At 33.5% G+C, this 21,628-nt stretch overlaps 1 protein-coding gene across 12 annotated transcripts in view; it reads left to right on the forward strand.

Moving 5' to 3' along the window:
• CDC42BPA (CDC42 binding protein kinase alpha) overlaps positions 1-21,628 on the forward strand; it is a 328,754-nt gene that overhangs the window by 57,757 nt on the left and 249,369 nt on the right. For all 12 annotated transcript variants that reach the window (XM_074262585.1, XM_074262586.1, XM_074262589.1 and 9 more), the window contains one exon: positions 11,920-12,011. In XM_074262585.1, coding sequence (XP_074118686.1) covers positions 11,920-12,011 — 92 coding nt within the window. Of the gene's footprint in view, positions 1-11,919; positions 12,012-21,628 lie in introns of those variants that run through there.

The raw sequence follows: 21,628 nt of genomic DNA on the forward strand, positions 1-21,628 counted from the left end.
GGACTCAATTCTTATCAACTAGGAAGACTCTGCTATTTTGGAGTGACAGAATCTTCTGCTCCCTTTTGGTCTAGGATTCTTGCACAAATTATTATTCCTTTGCAAGCTTCATCCTGTGCTAGAAGATAAAATTGAGATATCTCTGTATTCTTGGGATCCAAGCCATCCTACCCTGTTGCCTCTTCTTGTTTTTGAAATTCCTCTTTATACTGTCCCAGGATCAGAGAGTTTTCTTTACCTCGAAATGGAAAATCACTTTTAGATACAAGTTCTTTTCTTGATCTGCCTTTTGATTAGTTTTGTGATCTAGAACTATGTAATGGGTAACAGAGCTTCCATTTGGCTCCTGTTCTTTGTATTAGGTCTTCTTGTGTTCTGGGTCATGGACCTATTCATGTTTATAACCTCTCTCTTAAACTGAAGTGCTTTGAATTGAACCCTATCCCCAGAAACCATACTTCTTTGTCTCTCTGTGGCCCTGTGCTATATAAGTGATTCACTTTGACTGCTTCTTGGATTTTCCCATCAGAATTTAGTCTTATTTTTTTTAGATTTGTTGGGAGAGGAAGGAAAGCTCCATCCTGCTATTTTTCCAGTTTGGCTATACCTTTCTTCCAGCTTATTCAATAGTTTATAGCCTCCAAAAAAAAAAAAATACTTGTGATGGAGGTATGAAAATCTTCCCTGACTACTAGCAAATTTTTTTTTAGAACTTTAAAAAAAGTAAACTTTTTGAATTCCTATTGATTATTAGATGACTTCACCCCCCAGGCAGTTGGGGTTAAGTGATTTGCCCAGGGTCACACAGCTGGCAAGTGTCTGAAGTTAGATTTGAACTCAGGTCCTCATGACTTGGGGGCTGATGTTCTAACCACTGAGTCACCAATTGCCCCTTCCCTCTTGCTTTTTATGGACATGCAATTTTTTGTATTCATAGTTTGTTTTTAAGAAGTACTTGTTTTTGATTTATTGTCCTCATTCCCATGAGAATGCTGAAAAATCTGGGGAAATTCCAATTCCTGCTTTATAATAAAATTGCATTTAACTTTTAAGAATTCTTTGTGTTTTGATACTTGATAATTATTTGTATTAGACACATTTTGGATTTCTCTATTTTGCAAGAGTCTGATGACTTCTTTACATGTGTGAAATGTCTTTTTTTGATCTATTTTAAGAATTCCCTTCAGTTTATTTCTTTTAATCTAAAGCTGCATTTTTTTCTGCTCTCTTTTCTGTATTGTAGTTATCAGTATCTTGATTTGTCTTCCAAATCTTTACCTCTCATTGTCATATTTTGAATTCTGTGACATTTTGGCCTTGTTCTTTGATTATCATTGTTGATTGATCTTTGTTAACTTTCTTCTTCCCCCATTTATTTGAAAATAATTATGTTTTTCTTCTGTCCTTTTCATTTTTGAAAATTCTTTTAACTCTTACCTTTTTTTTTTGTAAATCATAAAATTATTAAACTACATTAATTTGTCTCTAATATACTTTATCTTTGGCATTTCTTCTGTATCTTATGATTTAGATATAATTTTCAGTTTTTTATTGATATTGTTACTTGGTTCTTTTAAATAAAAAAATCATTTATGAGTTTATTTTTTATTGATTGATTGATTGACTGACTGATTGATTGATTGATTGCTGAGGCAATTGGGATTAAGTGACTTGCCAAAAGTATCTGAGGCCAAACTTGAACTCGGGTCCTCCTGACTTCAGGGCTGGTGCTCTATCCACTGCATCACCTAGCTGCCCCCAAAATCATTTATTTAATTGAAGCATTTCTTTGACTTGTTCATTATCTGGAAATTTAGTGGCACCTTTCGTCCAAAATATTTTGAGAATTTAACCTTGAATTTAAAGTGAGCAACCTTTTCCCCCTGTTGGATGGCAAAGGGTGGGGAACCTTTTTGTTTCTTTTCTTCCAGTGAGGGGAAAAAAAAGGTTAACTTTATCTGATTTTAACTGTTGCTTAAAACTAGCTATTTTTGTTGTTGTTGTTGTTGTTATTGTTTCTGGGTTGTTATAGGATATTGTAGGCTAGGGATAACAGCATTATTCCTCTCAGTTGTGAGACAATATTTATAAAGCTCTTGGCATAGTGCCTGACACATACTGGGTACTATATAAAATGTTTATTCCCTTCCCCCTTCCCTTGGTTCTTCTCTGTTTTGGGGTAGTATATGGGGGTAGTTTTCTTAAATATTCCATCTTTTTTCCCCATCCCCTTTTGGTGGAGGCTGGAGGGATAAGTGAAAGGAAGCAGACCTCTAGGTGGCTATATTATTGTTTGGGATGGGTAAGACCTCTGTGGATGACCTGTAGGAAAATATGAATAACAATCATGGAAAGTGAAGGGTTGTTGGTATGGTGTTATCTACATCAATATAGGGAATATCCACATTGATAATGTCATGGTTTCATTTAATTATTAAAATACAGGCTTAGCTTGGATGTTATCCATCTTTTAATTTTTGTAGAGAGAGGCAGTTTGACCTGGTGTAGTGAATTTGATAGATGTTTGTCCTTGAAGTCAGAAAGACCTGAATTCAAATGATCATTTTGACAAATGCTAGTTTTATGACCATGAGCAGGTCACTTAACCTCACAGTACACTGGGCAATTCTAATAAAGACTGAATTATAGATGAGTTACTTGCCTGAATTGGAGGAAATTTCCACACTGAAAGTTCCCCACAAGAGATGAAATTCATATATCTAGACCAAAAATCTTTTTCAAGTTATAATCCTTACCATTACCGAAGGTACTACCTTTACCATCTTCCTGGTCTTGAACCATGTGTGTAGACTTTGTAGTTAGAGTAGAAATGAGAGTATTAATGTCTTTAAGTGAATGGTATAGCTAGAAGTTGGTACCCCTCTCCTTCTCCTTTAAGATTATTAGAATTAAGGAGATGCTAGACTTATTTGATATTGACATAAATTAGACTACTTTTTGAATTTTGGGATTTGACTTTTTTTAGGTGATGCTTCCCTTTGTTGTGTGCATGAAAACAGTTTTGTATCAATGACTTAGTTTTTAAGATGGTTGAAATACTAATAATGTTAAGCTAAAGAGCTAAGGCAACCCTTTAATTTAGTTATATTCAGCAAATTAATTTTGGAAGTTCTGAGTAATTCTGGTTCAGTTTTAAAGACTTTTTTGTCAGATTGCACTTGTTAAAGTTTCTTAGTTTTTCTTGTTTACTAACTGACGTGTAATATCCAGGAAGCTCTTATGAAACAGAAAATGGAGAAAAATTTTATATAGAGCAAAATTTTTCTCTCATTGTTGATTATTCCTTTATTGACAAAATTATTCTGGACAAATAAATAACTGAGGTAGACAACATTGAGTTGCTGAATTAAACTTCCTAATAAAAATACACTACTCACAGCTTTTTTTTTTATTTGTGGCTATGCTGCTTACATCTTTGCCTTTTCAAATTCTTCTCTCTTTAAGACCCAGCTTGAATGAGATTGCTTTCATAATGATCTATTTTTTTCTACCAGCAATTATTTTAACTCAACAGAATTTTTCTAGTTTTATTCTTTTGTAGCATTGTTTGTAACTTTCTTCATACACTTAGTCCTTTCTGTTTTGTTTTTGAGTACATATTTCTTCTCAAGCAGTAAATTTAAATTTAATAGCAGTACAATATCATGTAAATCTTCTTAGTATTCTTAGGTACATCTTGGTGAATTTAATATAATACTCATTTCATTTAGATAAACATTTATTAATTGTATTTTATATGCAGTCAATCTCTAAAGTCAACAAGCATTTAATAAGCAACTTTTTTTATTTCTTTTTTTCTTTTAGCTGTGTTCTAGGCATTGTAAAGACACAAAAACTGAAACATTACCAGATTCAAGTTGCTTAGATTCTGTTGGGAGAAACAACATGTATAGAGATAAATATATAGAGAATAAAATAAATGAAAGGTGGGAAGCTATTATAATAGTAGTTGGTGGAATGGAGATCAGAAAGGGCTTTATGCAGTAGGTGGTGTTTCAACTACTTCAAAAGAGAGGGATTCCAAGAGGCAGAGATAAGAGTGTTCCAGGTAAATATTATTAAAATGAAGCAGAAAGAACTCTTTACTTACTAGTTTATAAATGACTTGCCTTCTACAAGAAAAGCCAAGATAACTTAAACCATAAAACATCCATTTCCTTTTTAATCCTTTTCCTCAAGTAATTCTTTTTAAATAAAAAGTTTCCTACAAACACAAATGCATGATATAACAAGAAAGAATGAAAGTCTCGTCCATAACTTGTAGATCTGAAAAATGGAAGCAAGTGGAGCATCATTCCTGTAAAGGAAATGTTTTTGTTTCACATAGCATTTCCTTCCCTTTGAGATAGTTTCTTCTAGCTAGTCTGTGCAAAAGATCAGATCAAAATTTTAAGAAGTGGGAGGGAGAGATCTTAGAAGTTACATCTTTACTATACATGGGATGAAAATGCAGCACTAGTTTGAGAAGCATTCCTATTATAGAATTATGGAGAAGTGCCAATATATTCTGCTAGTAACTGCCATGTACATGTTACAAACACATTGAAAGAAGTTATTTTTTTCTGTTGTTCCTCTGCTATTTAACTGACCCGAATTCACTAAAAGGAAAAAGCAAATACAAATAATATTCGAAGGAAGAAACTTTTTTTTTACTATCTCTTTTGATTTTACTTACAAGTATTTCTTTAAAGTGGCAAATCATATGCACAATAATTTTTATGCAATGATTAATCAAAAATTGTTTTTGACTACATCCCTTTTCTGGTCTTCTCTCAGGTTATTTCCTAAGAACCTTAATTCTGTCTTAATTAGGGAAATGTGATTGCTTAGTAGTCAGGTAGTAAACATTTATCTAGTGCTTACTGTGTGTCAAACATTTTGTTAAGTCCTGGGAATATAAAAAAAGGCAAAAAACAGTCCCTGCCCTTATTGAGCTCACAATCTAGTAGTAATTACACTTCATATAACATTTGAATCCATTTCCAAATAATTACTATAAGTAATAGAAGTTGACTTCAAAATATTTGTTTGTGTCAAACATTTAAGGTCTTAATATTTAATATAGAGAAGAAAATAATTTGTTTATTGCCTTTTAAAAGTTAATTTGCTTTAAAACAATACAATTAAATGGTTTATTGTTAGCTAGGTATCTGAATAATATTGCCAACAAACTTAGTTTCTTTCTGGCACCTTTATTTTCTTTGACCTGGGAGCTTTAGATTTTGGTATTCTGTTTTTGGATCTTCTTAAAGATGATGACCAGTGGATTCTGTTTTTATTTTGTTCTCTTTAATATGAGAAAAGAGAGCAAACAACAACAAAAAAAAGAGGTGAAAATAGTACACTTTGATCTTCATTCAGTCTCCAGAGTTCTATCTCTGAATGCAGATGGGATTTTCCATCCCAAGTATATTAGAATTTTCTTGGGTCACTGTATTGTTAGTAAACCTAAGTCTATCATAGTTGATCATCACACAATCTTGCTGTGATGATGTACAATGTTCTTCTGGTTCTGCTCACTTCACTCAACATCAGTTAATGTAAGTCTAACCACAACCCTATTATTCTTGAATTATCTCTCCTTGATCTTTTTTCCAGATTATTTGTTTTAGATAGGAAGTTTTTGACATTTTCATCCATTTTTTTCAGTCTTTTGACTTTGTTTTTAAATTTTAGTTTTTTGGAGTTATCAAATTCTGTTTAGTCTATTCTAATTCTTAGAAGTCTGTTATTTAAGCTTTTGTATATCTTATATTTTCATTATTTCGTCTAAATCTTTTTTTATAGGTCTAATTTCTTTTCAAATTCCAACCTGTAAAATTCTTATTTTACTTTTATAATTTAAATTCTTTAAAAATACAATTCTTCATTTCTTCCAGAAATTTTTGTTGAATTTGTGATTAAGCTTCATTTTTCTTTGAGCTTTTTCTCTTGGATACTTAATGAATTTATTCTTTTCTTCTGGGTTTTCTTTTTGGTCATCCGTATTTAATAGCTCTGTTTCATTGTTTTAAAAAAATATTCATTGTTCTAAATTATGATTTTTTAGGGCTGGACAATCTTAGAGGGAATATTAAAAGTCTTATGTGATCCTATTATCACATTCTTTGGATGTTGAATGCTGTGTTCTTTAAGGATCTCAGGAGAAGCTCAGGCTGGGAATTTGCAAAATTTCATTATGTCCAAAATTGCTGCCTTTCTAATCTGAATAAGTAGTCCTGGTTCACAATTTGGATCACAGTTGCCACAACTATGGGCTTACTCTTGGGTAAGGCACTTCCTTGACAGTTGCTCATTCCTATGAGCTAGCAAAAAGACTTTGCTGAAGAGTTGTAGACACCTTCTTTCTCACCCCATTCCCCTGTCTACAGACTGATCTCATTCTGCAGTCAGCAACAAGAGCTTTATATTTCACTTTGATTTCAGGCTCTTGGTCCTCCTTTGGGATGAAAGCCATAGAACTGCAGGCCCACGTCTGTCGTGGGAAAACTTGACAATCTTGAGCTGGACACTAATTTCTCATTTGATTTCTCACTTAATATTTGGTTTTTAATACCTAATTAATACCTTGTGATTACATTCTGAGTTTTCTGTTATTGTAAACAGGGTAGTGGTGTGGAGGGATTGAATCATATCCCTTCTTTCATATATCACAATTTGTCTAAATGAAATCTTTCCCCTGTTACTTCTCTGACCCCTTCAATTCCTTAGCCACTTTATCTCTTCTGATCTGTACTTTTATTCTACTTCACATAATCTTGATTTCATTTTCACTTATAATTAATTGTTCAGTCTTTGCCTCCCTACCAGCAACTCTAGTTCTTCTCCCAGATTATTTGTGTAATCTCTTATCCTTTCTTCTTCTTTAGTATTTCACTCCCCTAAACCTGTTCTTTGTATTTCTTGTGATCTTCTGTCCTACTACTTTCTACTTTGCTAGCATATCATTGCCATCCCACCTGTAGCCTCTCTTTATGATTATGATCTTATGAAGTCATAGTTAATCAATTCAATTTTATGCCATATTCCCTTGCCTGTTTGTCTTTTCTTCATTCATCCCTTCCAAACCTTAGCCCTTGGTTGCTCCTCTCTTCTATCTTCTTCTATTCAGGTGTTGCTGAATGTCACTGGAAGAAGTCATGGAATTTTCTTGATTAGGATCCACTATAAATTTGTTACTCCATCTGAGTTCTCAGTGGGATCAGAAATCCTTTCACTCTTCCCTGATTGATTCTCTATTGCACAATGTGTTGTGTTTTTGTTTTTGTTTTTTCCAAATCTTCTCTTGTTTCTTCTCCAGTTAAAATGCTTCTTTCCTTTTGCTTGCAGCAGATTGTTTCCTTTCTTTACTGAGAAAATTCCAGCTGTCTTTAGCTTCCTCTTCTAATTCTGTACCTGAAATCCTCTCAACATCATTCCCTCCTCCTATTCAGAGAGCTCTGAGATAAATATATAAATTGACAACTAAACTTCAGTATCTTATGTAGTTTACAAGAGGGTCTGTGGTTTTAAAATTTGTCTTATTGGTAAATAGCCATAAATATAATGTGATCTTCTCAGTTTAAGGAATTTTTGTAAATTTACTGTAAAAACTGCAAACTATAAAAACTTGACAGACTCCTAATTTGTCTAATTATAATTAGTAATCAGAAGAATGACATTTTTGTAATGGAAAACATGGTAATAAAGTAAATTGATTTTTAAAAAAATCTAATAAGTCTTAATCCTGATTCTTGTGCAAGAATTAATCATATGTGAAACCTCTGTATTTTAAAATTGTTTTCTTGGATATTAATAGGAATAAGCTGAAATGTAGAATAATTTTTTAATGTTATATTTTCTATATTTGAAACTTTCACAGAAAGTAATTCAGTGTCATAGAAATTTTAAAGTATTAAACTGTCCTTAAAATTTATTTTATCCCTTGTTCTTCTAATTTGCTTATAGTATCATCTATTATATATAAATCATGAACCTATTTTGACTTTATCTTGGTATAGGATGTTAGGTGTTGGTCAATGCCTAGTTTCTGCCATATTGTTTCCCAATTTTCCCAGCAATTTTTGTCAAATAGTGAGTTCTTAGCCCAGAAGCTGAAGTCTTTGGGCTTATCAAATACTAGACTACTATAGTCAATAATTATTCTATCTTAATGAAGCTAACCAGTTCTACTGGTCCACTATTTTATATCTTAGCTAGTACCAGATAGTTTTGATGACTGTTGTTTTATAATATAGTTTTAGATCTAGTACAGCTAGGCTACCTTCATTTGCATTTTTTTCATTAATCCCCTTGAAATTTTTGACCTTTTGTTGTTTCAGGGGATTTTTTTTTTCTAATGCTATAAAGTAATTTCTTAGCAGTTTGATTGGTATGGTACTAAATAAGTAGATTAATTTAGGTAGAATTGTAATTTTTATTATATCAGCTCAGCCTACCCATGGACATTTGATATTCTTCCAATTGTTTACATCTTAACTTTATTTGTGTGAAAAATGTTTTGTAATTGTGTTCATATAGTTCTTAGTTTTTTTCTTGGCAAGTAGACTTCCAAATATTTTATATTATCTACACTTATTCTTGTAAGGGTCCTTTAAATGGGCGGTGCCACAGTGCAACTGGAGATTTGAGTGGCCCAGAAGTAAACTCTGTGGATATAGGACTGTCCTGTGGGTGGAATCCTGGCCATATTGAGATAGCTTTGTAAAGGGTGACGGCTCTCTTGCTGGTTGGCTGTGTGTGTAACCTCATAGGGCCTTTATAAGCCCATTGCAGACAGCAGTCCGCTCTCTTTAACCTGGCTCCCTAGCCTGGGGTAGCCAAGCCAAGCCAAGCTGATGGATAGCTGAGAGAGGTAAGGAGTTTGGTAGTGAACACGGGGTAATTCAGACCAGGTGTTCACTAGGGAACTAACAAGTCAGGGCATTATGTGAGTAGGTATAATAAAGGCATTTAAGATTACACGTGGCTGTTCTTGAGTGTGCTACCGGTTATTAAACTATAGATTCAAGAAATCATGGCCAGAGACCTCAGAGGAGGGGAGCCAGGTAGAGTTGACACTGCAAAGGTCAGTGGTCAAAGGTACTCTGTTGGGCCTAGGACAAATTAGTAATTGTAACTGCCAGGAGGGCATGTTACATATTCTAAATGTAATTTCTCTTTTAATATCTTGCTGCTGGACTTTGTTGGCAACATATAGAAATGCTTGTGATTTATGTGGATTTATTTTGTATCCTGCAACTTTTGCTAAAGTTGTTAATTGTTTCTAGTAGTTTTTTATTTGATTCTCTAGAATCTTTTAAGTATACGGTTATATCATCTGCAAGGAGTGATAATTTTGTTTCCTCATTACCTACTCCTAATTTCTTCAATTTCTTTTTCTTCTCTTATGCTAAAGCTAACATTTCTAACATAATGTTGAATAGTAGGTGATAGTGGGCAACCTCGTTTCATTCCTGATCTTATTAGGAATGCTTCTAATTTTTCCCCTTTACATATGATGTTTGCTATAGATAGATAGTATTTTTCATTTTAAGGAAAACTCCATTTATTCCTATGCTTGCTTGTGTTTTTTTTTTTTAAATAGCTTTTTATTTATAAGATATATGCATAGGTAATTTTTCAGCATTGACAATTGCAAAACCTTTTGTTCCAACTTTTCCTCTCCTTCCTCCCACCCCTTCCCCCAGATGGCAGGTTGACCAATACATATTAAATATGTTAAAGTATAAGTTATACAATATATGTATACATGTCCAAACAGTTATTTTGCTGAACAAAAAGAATTGGACTTTGACATAGTGTACAATTAGCCTATGAAGGAAATCAAAAATGCTGGCAGACAAAAATAGAGGGATTGGGAATTCTCTGTAGTGGTTCATAGTCATCTCCCAGAGTTCTTTTGCTGGGTGTAGCTGGTTCAGTTCATTACTGCTCTATTGGAACTGATTTGGTTCATCTCATTGCTGAAGAGGGCCACATCCATCAGAATTGATCATCATATAGTATTGTTGTTGAAGTATATAATGATCTCCTGGTTCTGCTCATTTCACTCAGCATCAGTTCATGTAAGTCTCTCCAGGACTTTCTGAAATCATCCTGCTGGTCATTTCTAACAGAACAATAATATTCCATAATATTCATATACCACAATTTATTCAGCTATTCTCCAATTGATGGGCAGCCATTCGGTTTTCAGTTTCTGGCCACTACAAAGAGGGCTGCCACAAACATTCTTGCACATACAGGTCCCTTTCCCTTCTTTAAGATCTCTTGGGATATAAGCCCAGTAGTAGCACTGCTGGGTCAAAGGATATGCCCAATTTGATAACTTTTTGAGCATAGTTCCAAATTACTCTCCAGAATGGCTGGATGTTATTCACAATTCCACCAACAATGTATCAGTGTCCCAGTTTTCCCGCTTGCTTGTGTTTTTTAATAGGAATGGATGTTGTTTTTTGTTAAATGCTTTTTCTCTATCTATTGCTACAATGATATGATTTCTGCTAGTTTGGTGATTGATATAGTCAGTTATTCTAGTTTTCCTGATATTGATCCAGCCTTGCATTATTGATATAAATTCTATTTGGTTATAGTATTTTACCCTGGCGATAAGTTGCTGTAATCTCTTTGCTAATATTTTATTTAAGATTTTTGCATCAATATTCATTTGGAAAATTGGTCTACAATTTTCTTTCTCTATTTTGACTCTTTAGGTTTAGGTATCAGCACCATAACTGTGTCATAAAAAGAATTTGGAGGGCAGCTAGGTGGCCCAGTGAATAGAGCACCAGTCCTCATGTCAGGAGGACTAGAGTTCAAATCTGGCCTCAGACACTTAACACTTCCTACCTGTGTGACTGTGGGTGTGACTGTGGGCAAGTCACTTAACCCCAATTGCCTCAGTTAAAAAATAATAATAATAATAATAATTAAATAAATAGCAAAGAGATGGGAGGAAGGACAAGTTTGATTTGTTTAGGGCAGCTAAGTGGCACAGTGGATAGAGCATTTTCCCAAATAGTTTGTATAGTGTGAGACCCCGGATCTCTTAGAATCATCCAGAGTCAGGATAAGCAAAAGTGTTTATTCTTGGTCTTTTGTGGTTGTGGTCAGAGGATTAGATCTAGCAATTCCCACACCTCCTTCCTCTCTCTCCACCTCCCAAGAAAATGAATCACTCTCCTCCTCCTACTCCACCCACTGATCTCACTTCCCCTTCTTTGTCTACCCCCACTGATGGAGCCAGCACAGAATAATTAAGTAGGGTCATCCTCCAAACATGTGGTAATAGAGAATTGTCCAATTGGTAATTAGCCTCAAGTGCCAGGTTACCTTGCATCTGCTCAGTTCTAGCCCTGTACAGTATAGTATTAGAATTAATTGTTCTTTAAATGTTTGGTAAAATTCACTTGTCCATCTTGCCCTGGAGAGCTAAAAACATTTTTGTAATGTTACTAATAATGATACAGTATGTTTTATCATTTAAAATTCAAATGAAATTGTTGAAATTGTTTCATCTGTTTGAACTAGTTTTAAAAATCTTGTTTCTTTTTCTAGGACTAATGTGAGAAATATATTAAATGTTGAAGTGTATACTGTTAACATGGTAATAAATTGACAGTTTTATTACATAGATATATTGAGCTTCAGAGATATTTGAAAGTATTTTAAGATGCATGTCTTTATATTTTTCACCAAATGACATAACTGCATAAGAAATAAAAAAAACCCCCAAAAACTTTGGTTTTGGTTATTAAAATTATTTCTGCTTTACTCAATGAGAACTTTTTTAGAGCCTACTAATAACTGAACTTTTAGCATGTAACATAATTATAAAAATTCAGACTATAATTTTTCATCTTTCTTTGAAAAGTAATTGATTTTTTTTTCTTGCAGCCAAACCATTCACTTCTAAAGTGAAACAGATGCGATTACATAAAGAAGACTTTGAAATATTAAAGGTGATTGGTAGAGGAGCTTTTGGGGAGGTAAGATATAAAGATCTATTAACATTTTTTAAAAATCATATGTTTAATGTTTATGGATAAATTAAAATATTTGCCATTTTTATCATTTATCTCAAATTTCAGGAATGAAGATTGGAAAGAAGAGATCACTTGAAAATTTTATGTTAATTTCAAATTTGAAATTAACTTTTTTTCTACAAAGGAAATTTCTCAGGGAATTCCTTGGTAAAGCATGGGAAGCTCATATACTTAACAGAATCTATTTTGTTGGTAAAGAAAGAAATATGCTCCCCTGGTCTCCTTACTATCTATAGCAAACTTTACATATTTAAAATTGAAGTCATCAATCTTTCTCCAAAATGTCAACTTTCAACTTCCTGCTCTCTATTTCATTTCTTTTACTTAATCCTATCTAAAGCCTAAACTGCCCTTTCATTTATCTCACTATTGAATTGATTGTCCAACCACTTGTTATTTCTTATGGAATCCCTTTTTTTCCTATCTTGTATTCTATATTCAAAGCTATAACTAGGAAGTTTTGGACAAGTAAGCATGTACTTTGTGGGTGGAGAAAAGGCATGGAAAGGAAGTAGAGATTCTAGGATATTTGGAGGCTGCTTATAGAGAAACTTTCATGGGAGTGGGGAGCTCATATTATCAAACTATCTAGTATCTTGCTATTTTAACTATTTTTTTTCCTAATTATTTTGTTTCTGTGCACTTACAAGTACTTTAGAATCTCCTAATAAGATTCTTTGGGCCAAATCCTTAGTTGACACCTTGCTAATTATGGCTTTTTTAGGTGTAACTGCTATCTAGTTCAGCGTCTCATGCTTCATTTCTCTTTTACTGTAACACCTTTCTAGCTGGCTTACCAATATGTCCAAACTGTATTCCATCAAGCCTATTTGGAACAAGTGTCAGATTATTCTTCTTTAAAGTAGCTTTTATAATATCTCCCTGATGAAATAGTACTTTTTGAGAATGGCGGACAAACAGCAATAATGATATTGTATTGCTTAGTACTATCTTCATCTTTTATTTCTATACCATTACTTGATTTAAATATATGCCCAACTGTACTTAGACCAGCATCTTATTGTTATATAAGCCCACCATCTCTGTCCCTTTCGTTGGATGTTCAAAAACAAAACAAAACAAAACAAAAAAAACATCCTGTGACTGGAGAAGAATAAAGTTAGGCACAAATCACAGCTCTGCTATTTACACACACTGTGACCTTAGACAAGGTTGTAAAAAAAAAAAAAAAAAAATTATATTTGGGAAAAAAGCTGATGTTGCTTTATTTTAGCATATAATTTCAGATTTGCAGAAGTTTGAGATAAAAATGCCTAGTTTTTCATCTCGTGGCTCTCACATGGCCCAGAATTGCCTTGGTATTTATAGTTGTGTTACATTCACTTTTAACTTTTTAATATTTTTTTTCCTATTTACATTATTATGGTTATTGTGTATATTGTTTTCTTGGCTTTGCTTACTTTACTCTGTGCCATTTCATGTAGATTTTTATATGCATCTCTGTTTTCATTACTTACAACATAGTAATGTTGTTACATTTGTACTCCACAATTTAAAAAAATTAATCTATGTGCATCTATTTTGTTCCTAATTCTTTGCTTTTGTAAAAAGTGCTGCTGTACCCATTTTTAAATTTATTTTGCATATGGGGGCTTTCTTTTTGATGATTTATTTAGGATATAGTTCCAGCAATAGAATTTTTGGTTTAAAGGGTATGCATTTTATTTGTTTAATTCCAAATTGTATGCTCTAAGACTTCCAGAGGTTTATTTATTTCCATATATTCCCTTTTGTTCATCATTCTATTACACTTATTCAGAACTCAGTGAATATTGAAATCTCCTATCACTATTGTGTTACTATTTTCTCTTGTATCTCAATTGATGTTTCCTGTGTGAATTCAATTATTAAACATTTGGAGTATATGAGTGTATTATTCTTATAATGATTTTTTGTCTCTGGTTCCTTTCAGCATAATGTAATTTTCTTTGTTTATCTCTTTTTATTTTTTGAATTTTTTTTCCAGACTTGATTGCAATTCTTGCTTTTTTAGATCTGATATATAATAAATGTTTTCCTATCCTCTCAATTTTATTTATGTCTTTGTTTTTAAACTGTATTTTTTTGTAAGCAACATATTGTGGGGTTTTACTTTTTTATATAGTCTGCCACTCTTTTTTTGTTTTATTGGATTGCTTATATGTTTACAATTGAAGCTGAGAATTGGGTTTATATTTCCTTCTTTTTTTTAATATTGGTTTTTGTTTTAAAATACCATTGATTTTATTATCTCTGTCCCTACCCTACCCATTTCTGCTGTAGATGTTATATTTTTTAATTTAGCTTTATCTTGAGATTGCTCTCTTTCTCCTAGGAGCACCTAGGTGGTGCAGTGGAGAGAGTGTGACCTGGAGTCAGGAAAACTCATTTTTTTAAGTTCAGATCTGGTCTCAGACACTAACTAGATGTGTGGTATTACACAAATCATATAAGCTGGAGAAGGGAATGATGGCAAATCCCTCCAAAATCTTTGCCAAGAAAACCTCAATTGAAATCAGAAAAAATCAGACATGACTGAACAACAATAGCCATATCTACTGGTTCTCTTCATTCTTTTTCATTCCTTACTTTTTTGTTTACTGTTTTCCATTAGGGTTTTTCTTACTGTTTTTCCCCCTTTCCTACTTTTATCTGGTTATTTAATTTCCCCACTCGCATTTTCCTTTTAGTCAAATTTATCTCTTGTTCTTCTGTTCTTTAAAATTAGTCCTATTCATTAGTTTTAAAATTTTCATTTCTTTGTGTCCATTTTTAGAGAGAATTTCTTTTATTCTCCTGTCATGCATCCTTTCTATTCTATTTGGTCTCTCCAATCTCTGTATTCTCTAAGGAATCTTCCCTCTTGGCAGTTTCTGCTATTGCCTCATAGAATTTGTCCCCAAGAAAATTCCTCTTTTCCATTATTCCTCTCTCTTAGAACTGGGCCAGTTATTTTAGGGGAGAAAGATCCCTGCCATATGGTAAGATTCCCTCTTAGCCGCATCCCTAATTATGCAGCCCACTACTGATCTATGTTTTTTCCTTGTTTTCCCCATTTGCCTCAGAATTTCCTCCCTATGTTCATGCTTTCCTACTCCCTTTAGTGCCACTTGCCCAAAAGGGTTCTCTCACCTCCCAAAGTAGGACATGCCATCTTTTCAGATATCAGATATTCCAGACTAAACCTAGTACAAGATCCCTATTTCCCTTCATAGAATCTCTCTCTCCACCCATAGGAATATTTATCAGTGGAACTGTTTCTTCCATCAAACCAAGCTCTCCCTCCTTTTCCTTTCCCTTTCAGTCCTTTTCCTCTAACCCCCAATCCTTATTTCCTTCCAGGCTCCTCTTTTCCTGCAGAACCACAGGACTCACCTCCTTTTGCTAGCTCTTGATTTGACCCAGGCAAACTATATACACTTTTCATTGTCTCCTATGGTTTTCTTCTCTGTTTCATGGATCTTCACCGCCCCCCCCCAAAAAAAAATATTGATTCACACATAGATAAGGTGTCCCTAGGTTCTGTTTGTAATGCCAAGGATTCATTTCTTCTGTGTTACTTCCCACTTGATTTTGTCTTCACCTTCCTGTCTCCTTATGTATCTTTAGAAAGAAATCTCTTACTGATCTCACTGTCATTTTATTATTGTAGTAGGCTACTGAATTTGTTCAGTCTGTCTTCATTCTGTCGTTCTGTGTTTGAAAAGCAAATAATGTCTTGGGTCTGGTTTTCTTTCTAAGAATGTTTCAAATGCCCCTTTCTTGTTAAATGCCCATCTTTACATTTTTGGTTAAGCTCAGATTTGCAGGGTAAATTACCCTGAGTTGCATCCTGAGCTCCATTATTCTTTCGAACATATTTTACATTTTCTCCTATGTTTTCTGGTAGGTTTATGTCATTTGAATTTCCTTCCCTTTATATTCGAAGGTCTTTCTCATGATTACTTACAGAACTTGTTGTTTCCAAGTGAATTGTTAAATCTAGTCTCTATGCTGTCTTGGAGTTTGTACTCTTGGGTTTGTTTGTTTTTTTTTCCTGGAGGTGATTTATATATTCTTTCAATTGGCATTTCATTTTCTGAGTTCAGAAGTTCTGGGCAGTTCTATTATTTTCTGCATTATGATGTTTGAGTTTTTGCTTTGTGTTCTTTTGGGAAACATGATTCTTAGTTTGACCTGTGCAGTTTGTCTTCAAGATTAATATGGTTTGATGTACAGAGAGCATATTTTCTTTTGTTATTTTTTAATTTCTAGATTGTGAGAATTGGATGAAGGTTTAGTTTTCATAGAGTTAATGAAACTTAATTTAAAGAAATACAGAGAAAGGAAACTTAAATCAGAGAAATGAAACTGAAATGTAAGAAACAAAACCTAAAGGTTACAAAACTTATAGGAAAGTCATAAGAAATGAGATGTACTCAAGAGTGGGGATTTACATTCACTTGGGAGAATCAGATGTTCCAGATAGGCTATAATCTCTATATAATCCAGCCAAGGAGGAATCAGGAGAGGTACTTATATTTTTTGGGAACAAGGTATAAAAAGGAATGTTTTATTAATTTTAAGAATGCCTACTAGCTTAGATACCCATTCTTACTAAGGTGTAAGATAAAAATTCTTCCCTGGCTTAATCAGCATATCTATGCATATCTATAGTTTTGGAATTTATCTCTTACATGAATTATTTCCTTCTGTAGTTTTGTATTCCCTATCTCTTGTTCTCTCTTTTATTTCTTTGATGAAATTTACCTACTGTAGACTCTAGTAATTTTACTGTATAAATCACAAATTCTGCTCTTACAATTCTCATTTCTTTTAAAAATTACTCAGGAACACATTTTTTGTGGTTCTTTGTTCTCCTCAAAAATCTCTTCCCCTCCCCCCCAGTCCCCCAAGGCAATTGGGATAAATTGAATTGCCCAGAATCACATAGCTAATGTGTTAAGAGTCTGAGACTGGTTTTGAACTCTAGTCTTCCAGACTCCAGGGCTGGTGCCCTATCCACTGTGTCATCTAGCTGTTCCTCATCTGTCTTTTTCTTAGTAAGTACAGAATAATTATCCATTGTTTTGAAGTATTTAATCATAGATACTTGAACTTATTTGCTAGATCTGGAGGTCATATTTCTTTCTGTTTTTATTTTTTTTCCCTATTGTTTTATTTGCTTATATATAAGGTCTTTGTGTTTTCTTCTTTCTAAGATCTTTGAAACTTTCATTCGTTTTTCCCCCTTTATATAAAGAAAGATGGGTTTGAGCTAAGGGATTCTAAAAAATAGAAGTGAGAAGTTTTCCACAGGGAGATCAATGAAATAGTGTGGAGACATGAAATGACATTTTATATGAACAGTAGGAAAAAAACCAACATAGTTGTACCATCAGTAAGGGAAGGGGATTAATGTAGAAAAGGTTTAAAATCCAAAAAAAAAAAAGAGCTTATATTTAATTTTAGAAGCAATATGATGTAAGCTCCAAACCAATTTGTTTTGCCCTTTTGTCAGGAAATGCTAAAAATGAGCCTATTCTGTTCCTATTATTAATCATAATTGCACCTAAAAGGTTAGCTTTTCCATACTGTCTTACTAACATTCTTAAGAAAGTTGTGATGTGAGCTCTTGTCAACCATAATCACAGACAAAAGGTTAGTTTTCCCAGACTGTCTTGTTAGCACACTTAAGACAGTATCAACTATCATTGGACTTTGTACCTCCCTAATTCCTCCTTTCCCCTGAGACTTTAATAGTTCTTAGTCCCAAAAGCATGTTGCCTAATCACCTATGATTCTGCCTTGACTAGTCATATTTTACTAAGCCCATGAGGTATTTTACATAATAAATGGCAAATTTCTGTAACCTGTGATAAATTCCTGTCATGATTATTTCATGTCATGAATTGAACCATTATTTTCTCCACAATTTACTTCATAAATCTCCTTCATAAGGAATTATTGTCTTATTTTATAACCATGAGTATCTTTGAAGTCTGAGCTCTAAGACTTCTCTTTGTATATTCTTTATCTTAGTAATATCATTTGCATATACCAGATTGGTTCAGTCCTAGTTTTTCTCCTGAACTTCAGCTAATGTCACGTATTGACTATTTAACCTATTTCTGAGTTAAATTCACCCAATTTTGCAACCTTAGAATTGTTCTCAAATCTTCCTTCTCCCTCATCCATTAACATAACATGGATACCATCTTAGTTCAGGGCAACTTCTTCATGCTTTATCTAGACTCTTGCAGTAGCCTCCTAGTTGAAATCATAGCTTCTAATCTCTTCTTTTTACATGTAGTTGTCAAAATAATTTTCCTAAAGATCAGACCTGACCACTTTTTTTCTTTTTTTTCTTTTTTTGTGGGGGTGGAAGGAGAGAGGCAGACTACTTGTGGAGTCTTTATGGACCTTTTATTGCTTTTAGCATATAATACAATCTTCTAGGTATCTATCTTTTAAAACTAAAATCATTCTACCTTTTAAAAATAAACTATGGGCCTTGAAGTCAGAGTTTTGTCTCCTGCTTTCATTCCTTCAGACTTGAAGTAAGTCCCATCCTGCTCCTTTGTCAACTCTGATTAGTTCAGTTTTTCAAGACTGTCTAGTGGGAACTTAACTTCCCAGTCTCTTATTACCATAGTTAAGACATCCACTTAATGTTTCTAGCCTTGTTAGCATTTTTAAGATCACTTTGATGGGTACCAAGGTTTTCCAGCCTATCTTTTAAGGCCTTCTCCCCACTTTTATTTCCCCTCTTCTTCTGAGACTTTCCAAGTATGATGTTAAACACACTCCTCCTTCCCACTCTCCTCCAATTATATTCCCCCTATAAAAGATCTGCTCTTGATAAAGATCTTTGCTTTGCAGTGTAACTCCTTTTCCCAGCTACGCCCACTCTAAGGTACTTTCTTCCACCTCATAGTATCTCCCCTTTAATGTCTTTTTCCTCCTAGGAACTTTTATTTCTCTTTTTTATTCATATGATAGCAAAAATTTATAACCTGTAATTGATGTCTTATTATGATTGCTCCATGTTGCAAACTTTTATTTAACATTCTTTTTTATAATTTATTTTCTCCCAAATCTATTTTTATTTTCCACACCTGGTGCATATTTTACCTCTTTCATTCTCTCCTTACATAGGCTTCTTGGAATGTCCAGTTTGTTGAAGGATCATTTTACTTGTCATTTCCTAGGAGAAGCTCTTTCAGTGTCCTTAGGTATTACTACTTTTTCTCCTCAACCTGAATAAATCTGTCTCTGTACTCAGGCTGTCTTACTTTGTTCTTAAGACCCTGGCTTTGATTTGGCCTTATTGTATATATTTTATATTTTGTCTTCTTCTATTAGGATGTAAATTCCTCAAGAGTAATGTATTTGTGCGTCTAATACTTAGTGTATTGCTTGGAATACAGTAAATGCTTCAGAAATATTTTTTATATTCTTTGAAACTCTGCCTAGCAATGATCCTTTAATAGAGTAAGTGTTTATTTTATCCTACCTTTTTCTCAAAATATCATCCTGTACTTTTCCTGTCTTTCATAGCCACACTCTCACGAAATTTGTGCTTCTTTGATTCTCATCTCCCACTCACACTTCATCTTTTATAACTTGGCCTACATCCCCAACTTTTTACTAAAACTGTTTTCTTCCAGGGTTTTTTTCCCCCAGTCAAAAATTCAGACTGAATTTTTGCTACTGTTTTACTCTCTTCTTAGATGTGATTTTCTTCCCAGGTCTTCACAACACAGGTCTATTTTGTAGCAGTGATACCTGTAGCATTTGAATTATATTAAATGTTGTGGGCTTTTGAGAGGTGGCTTTAACATATTGAAAATGTGCTCCTCTTTGTAACAGTGTAGCCCATTATTCTAAGGACAAATTATAAAGGATTTAAAAATTCCTTACTAGGCTCTTATTTTTCAGATCATTTGGTTTTTTTGTTAAGTTTAGGCTCTTTGTCTTATTCCTACTTAAGGCTTTCCTGATCTTTCAACTTCCTTTTTATAGGAAATAAATCTAGCATCTTTTGTTCTGAAAACAGTTATCTGTGGGCTATTCTTGTTTTAATACTATCTTTTGTTTTGAATATCAGTTTTGCTTTGCTGTTTGAAAACAAAGCAGTATAATAAGAGATGAGTTGTTCACTTGGGAAAAGCTAAGAAGTAAGCAAAGAACAAACCATTGGTGCTCTGTTGGTAGCCATATTTTGTCAAGAAAAGCCATACATTGTGGAAGCCTTATTCCTCTTCTCCCTAATAGACCCTTAGGCCAGATTTATGGGAAGATGTGAAGGAGAGTGGCAACAGAAAGTCAAACATTAATGATTTTGATTTGCATCTGTTGTAATCAAAGCAGGAAAAAATTTCTTGACTTGGCTTAATATAATTTCATTCTTTGAAAGGCAGAGAAAGCAAATGAAAGTTCTGTTCTGAAGCTGATTATTAATAGGGAAGAATATCATTGCTATGGAGGAAATGATGAATAGGGAGACTGACCATTTTAGGATGTCTTTTTCAAGAATATTTACATAAAGATAGATTTATTTTCTTTTTTGATCAGTTTGTTAAATTGCTAGATCAATAGAATGACATATATATATATATACACACACACACATATATATACATATATATAGTTTATGTAGATTTTAACTCAGATGACATCTCTCATGCAATTTTTATGGAGAAGATGGAGAGATGTGGATTAGTTTATATCCATGTTATTAAATACCTACTCTTCATTAGATAACTGTGCTAGGCACTGAAGATATATAAACACAAATGAAAACTTTTTTGCCCTAAAGGGGCCTGCATTTAATTGAGAAAATGAGTATATGTTAAGGGGGCAGGTCAATTCTCCAAGAGCCTCCACAGCTGTGGATCATAGCATCTGGAGAAGTTACAAGGCAGCCTTTGCTGACACAGGTGTTGGGGACTGGGAATGAGATAAATTGGAAGCAGAGGGAAGAGGAGGGAGGTCAGGCAGTGGTCTCTCAGTCAGAGAGTTCAGAGAACAGTAACTGCCTCTCAGTCTCCTTGTATCATCCTCTCACAAGAGGAAATCCTTTATGCAAGTCTGTCAGGTGGCACTCATGTGTTCTAATAAGTATGTACAACTGGAAGTAAATAGAAATATATTAGTGGTAAATGAAATTAATATTTTTTGAAGGAATGGAGATATTCTCTCTTTTTTTCTTTTTTAAAACTAATTTTATAATTATAAATTTTTTTGACAGTATATATGCATGAGTAAATTTTTTTAATAACATTATCCCTTGCATTCATTTTTCCAAATTTTTCCCTCCCTCTCTCCACTCCCTCCCCTAAATGACAGGCAATCCCATACATTTTACATGTCTTTCAGTATAACCTAGATACACTATATGTGTGTAAATCCAATTTTCTTGTTGCACGTTAAGTATTGGATTCTGAAGGTATAAGTAACCTGGGTAGATAGACAGTAGTGCTAACAGTTTACACTCAATTCCCAGTGTAGTTGTTTCTGTCCATCATTGATCAACTGGAAGTGGGTTGGATCTTCTTTATGTTTAAGATAACCACTTC

Source organism: Sminthopsis crassicaudata, chromosome 4 (assembly GCF_048593235.1).
Source record: "Sminthopsis crassicaudata isolate SCR6 chromosome 4, ASM4859323v1, whole genome shotgun sequence".
In the NCBI taxonomy this organism is placed as follows: Eukaryota; Metazoa; Chordata; class Mammalia; order Dasyuromorphia; family Dasyuridae; genus Sminthopsis; species Sminthopsis crassicaudata.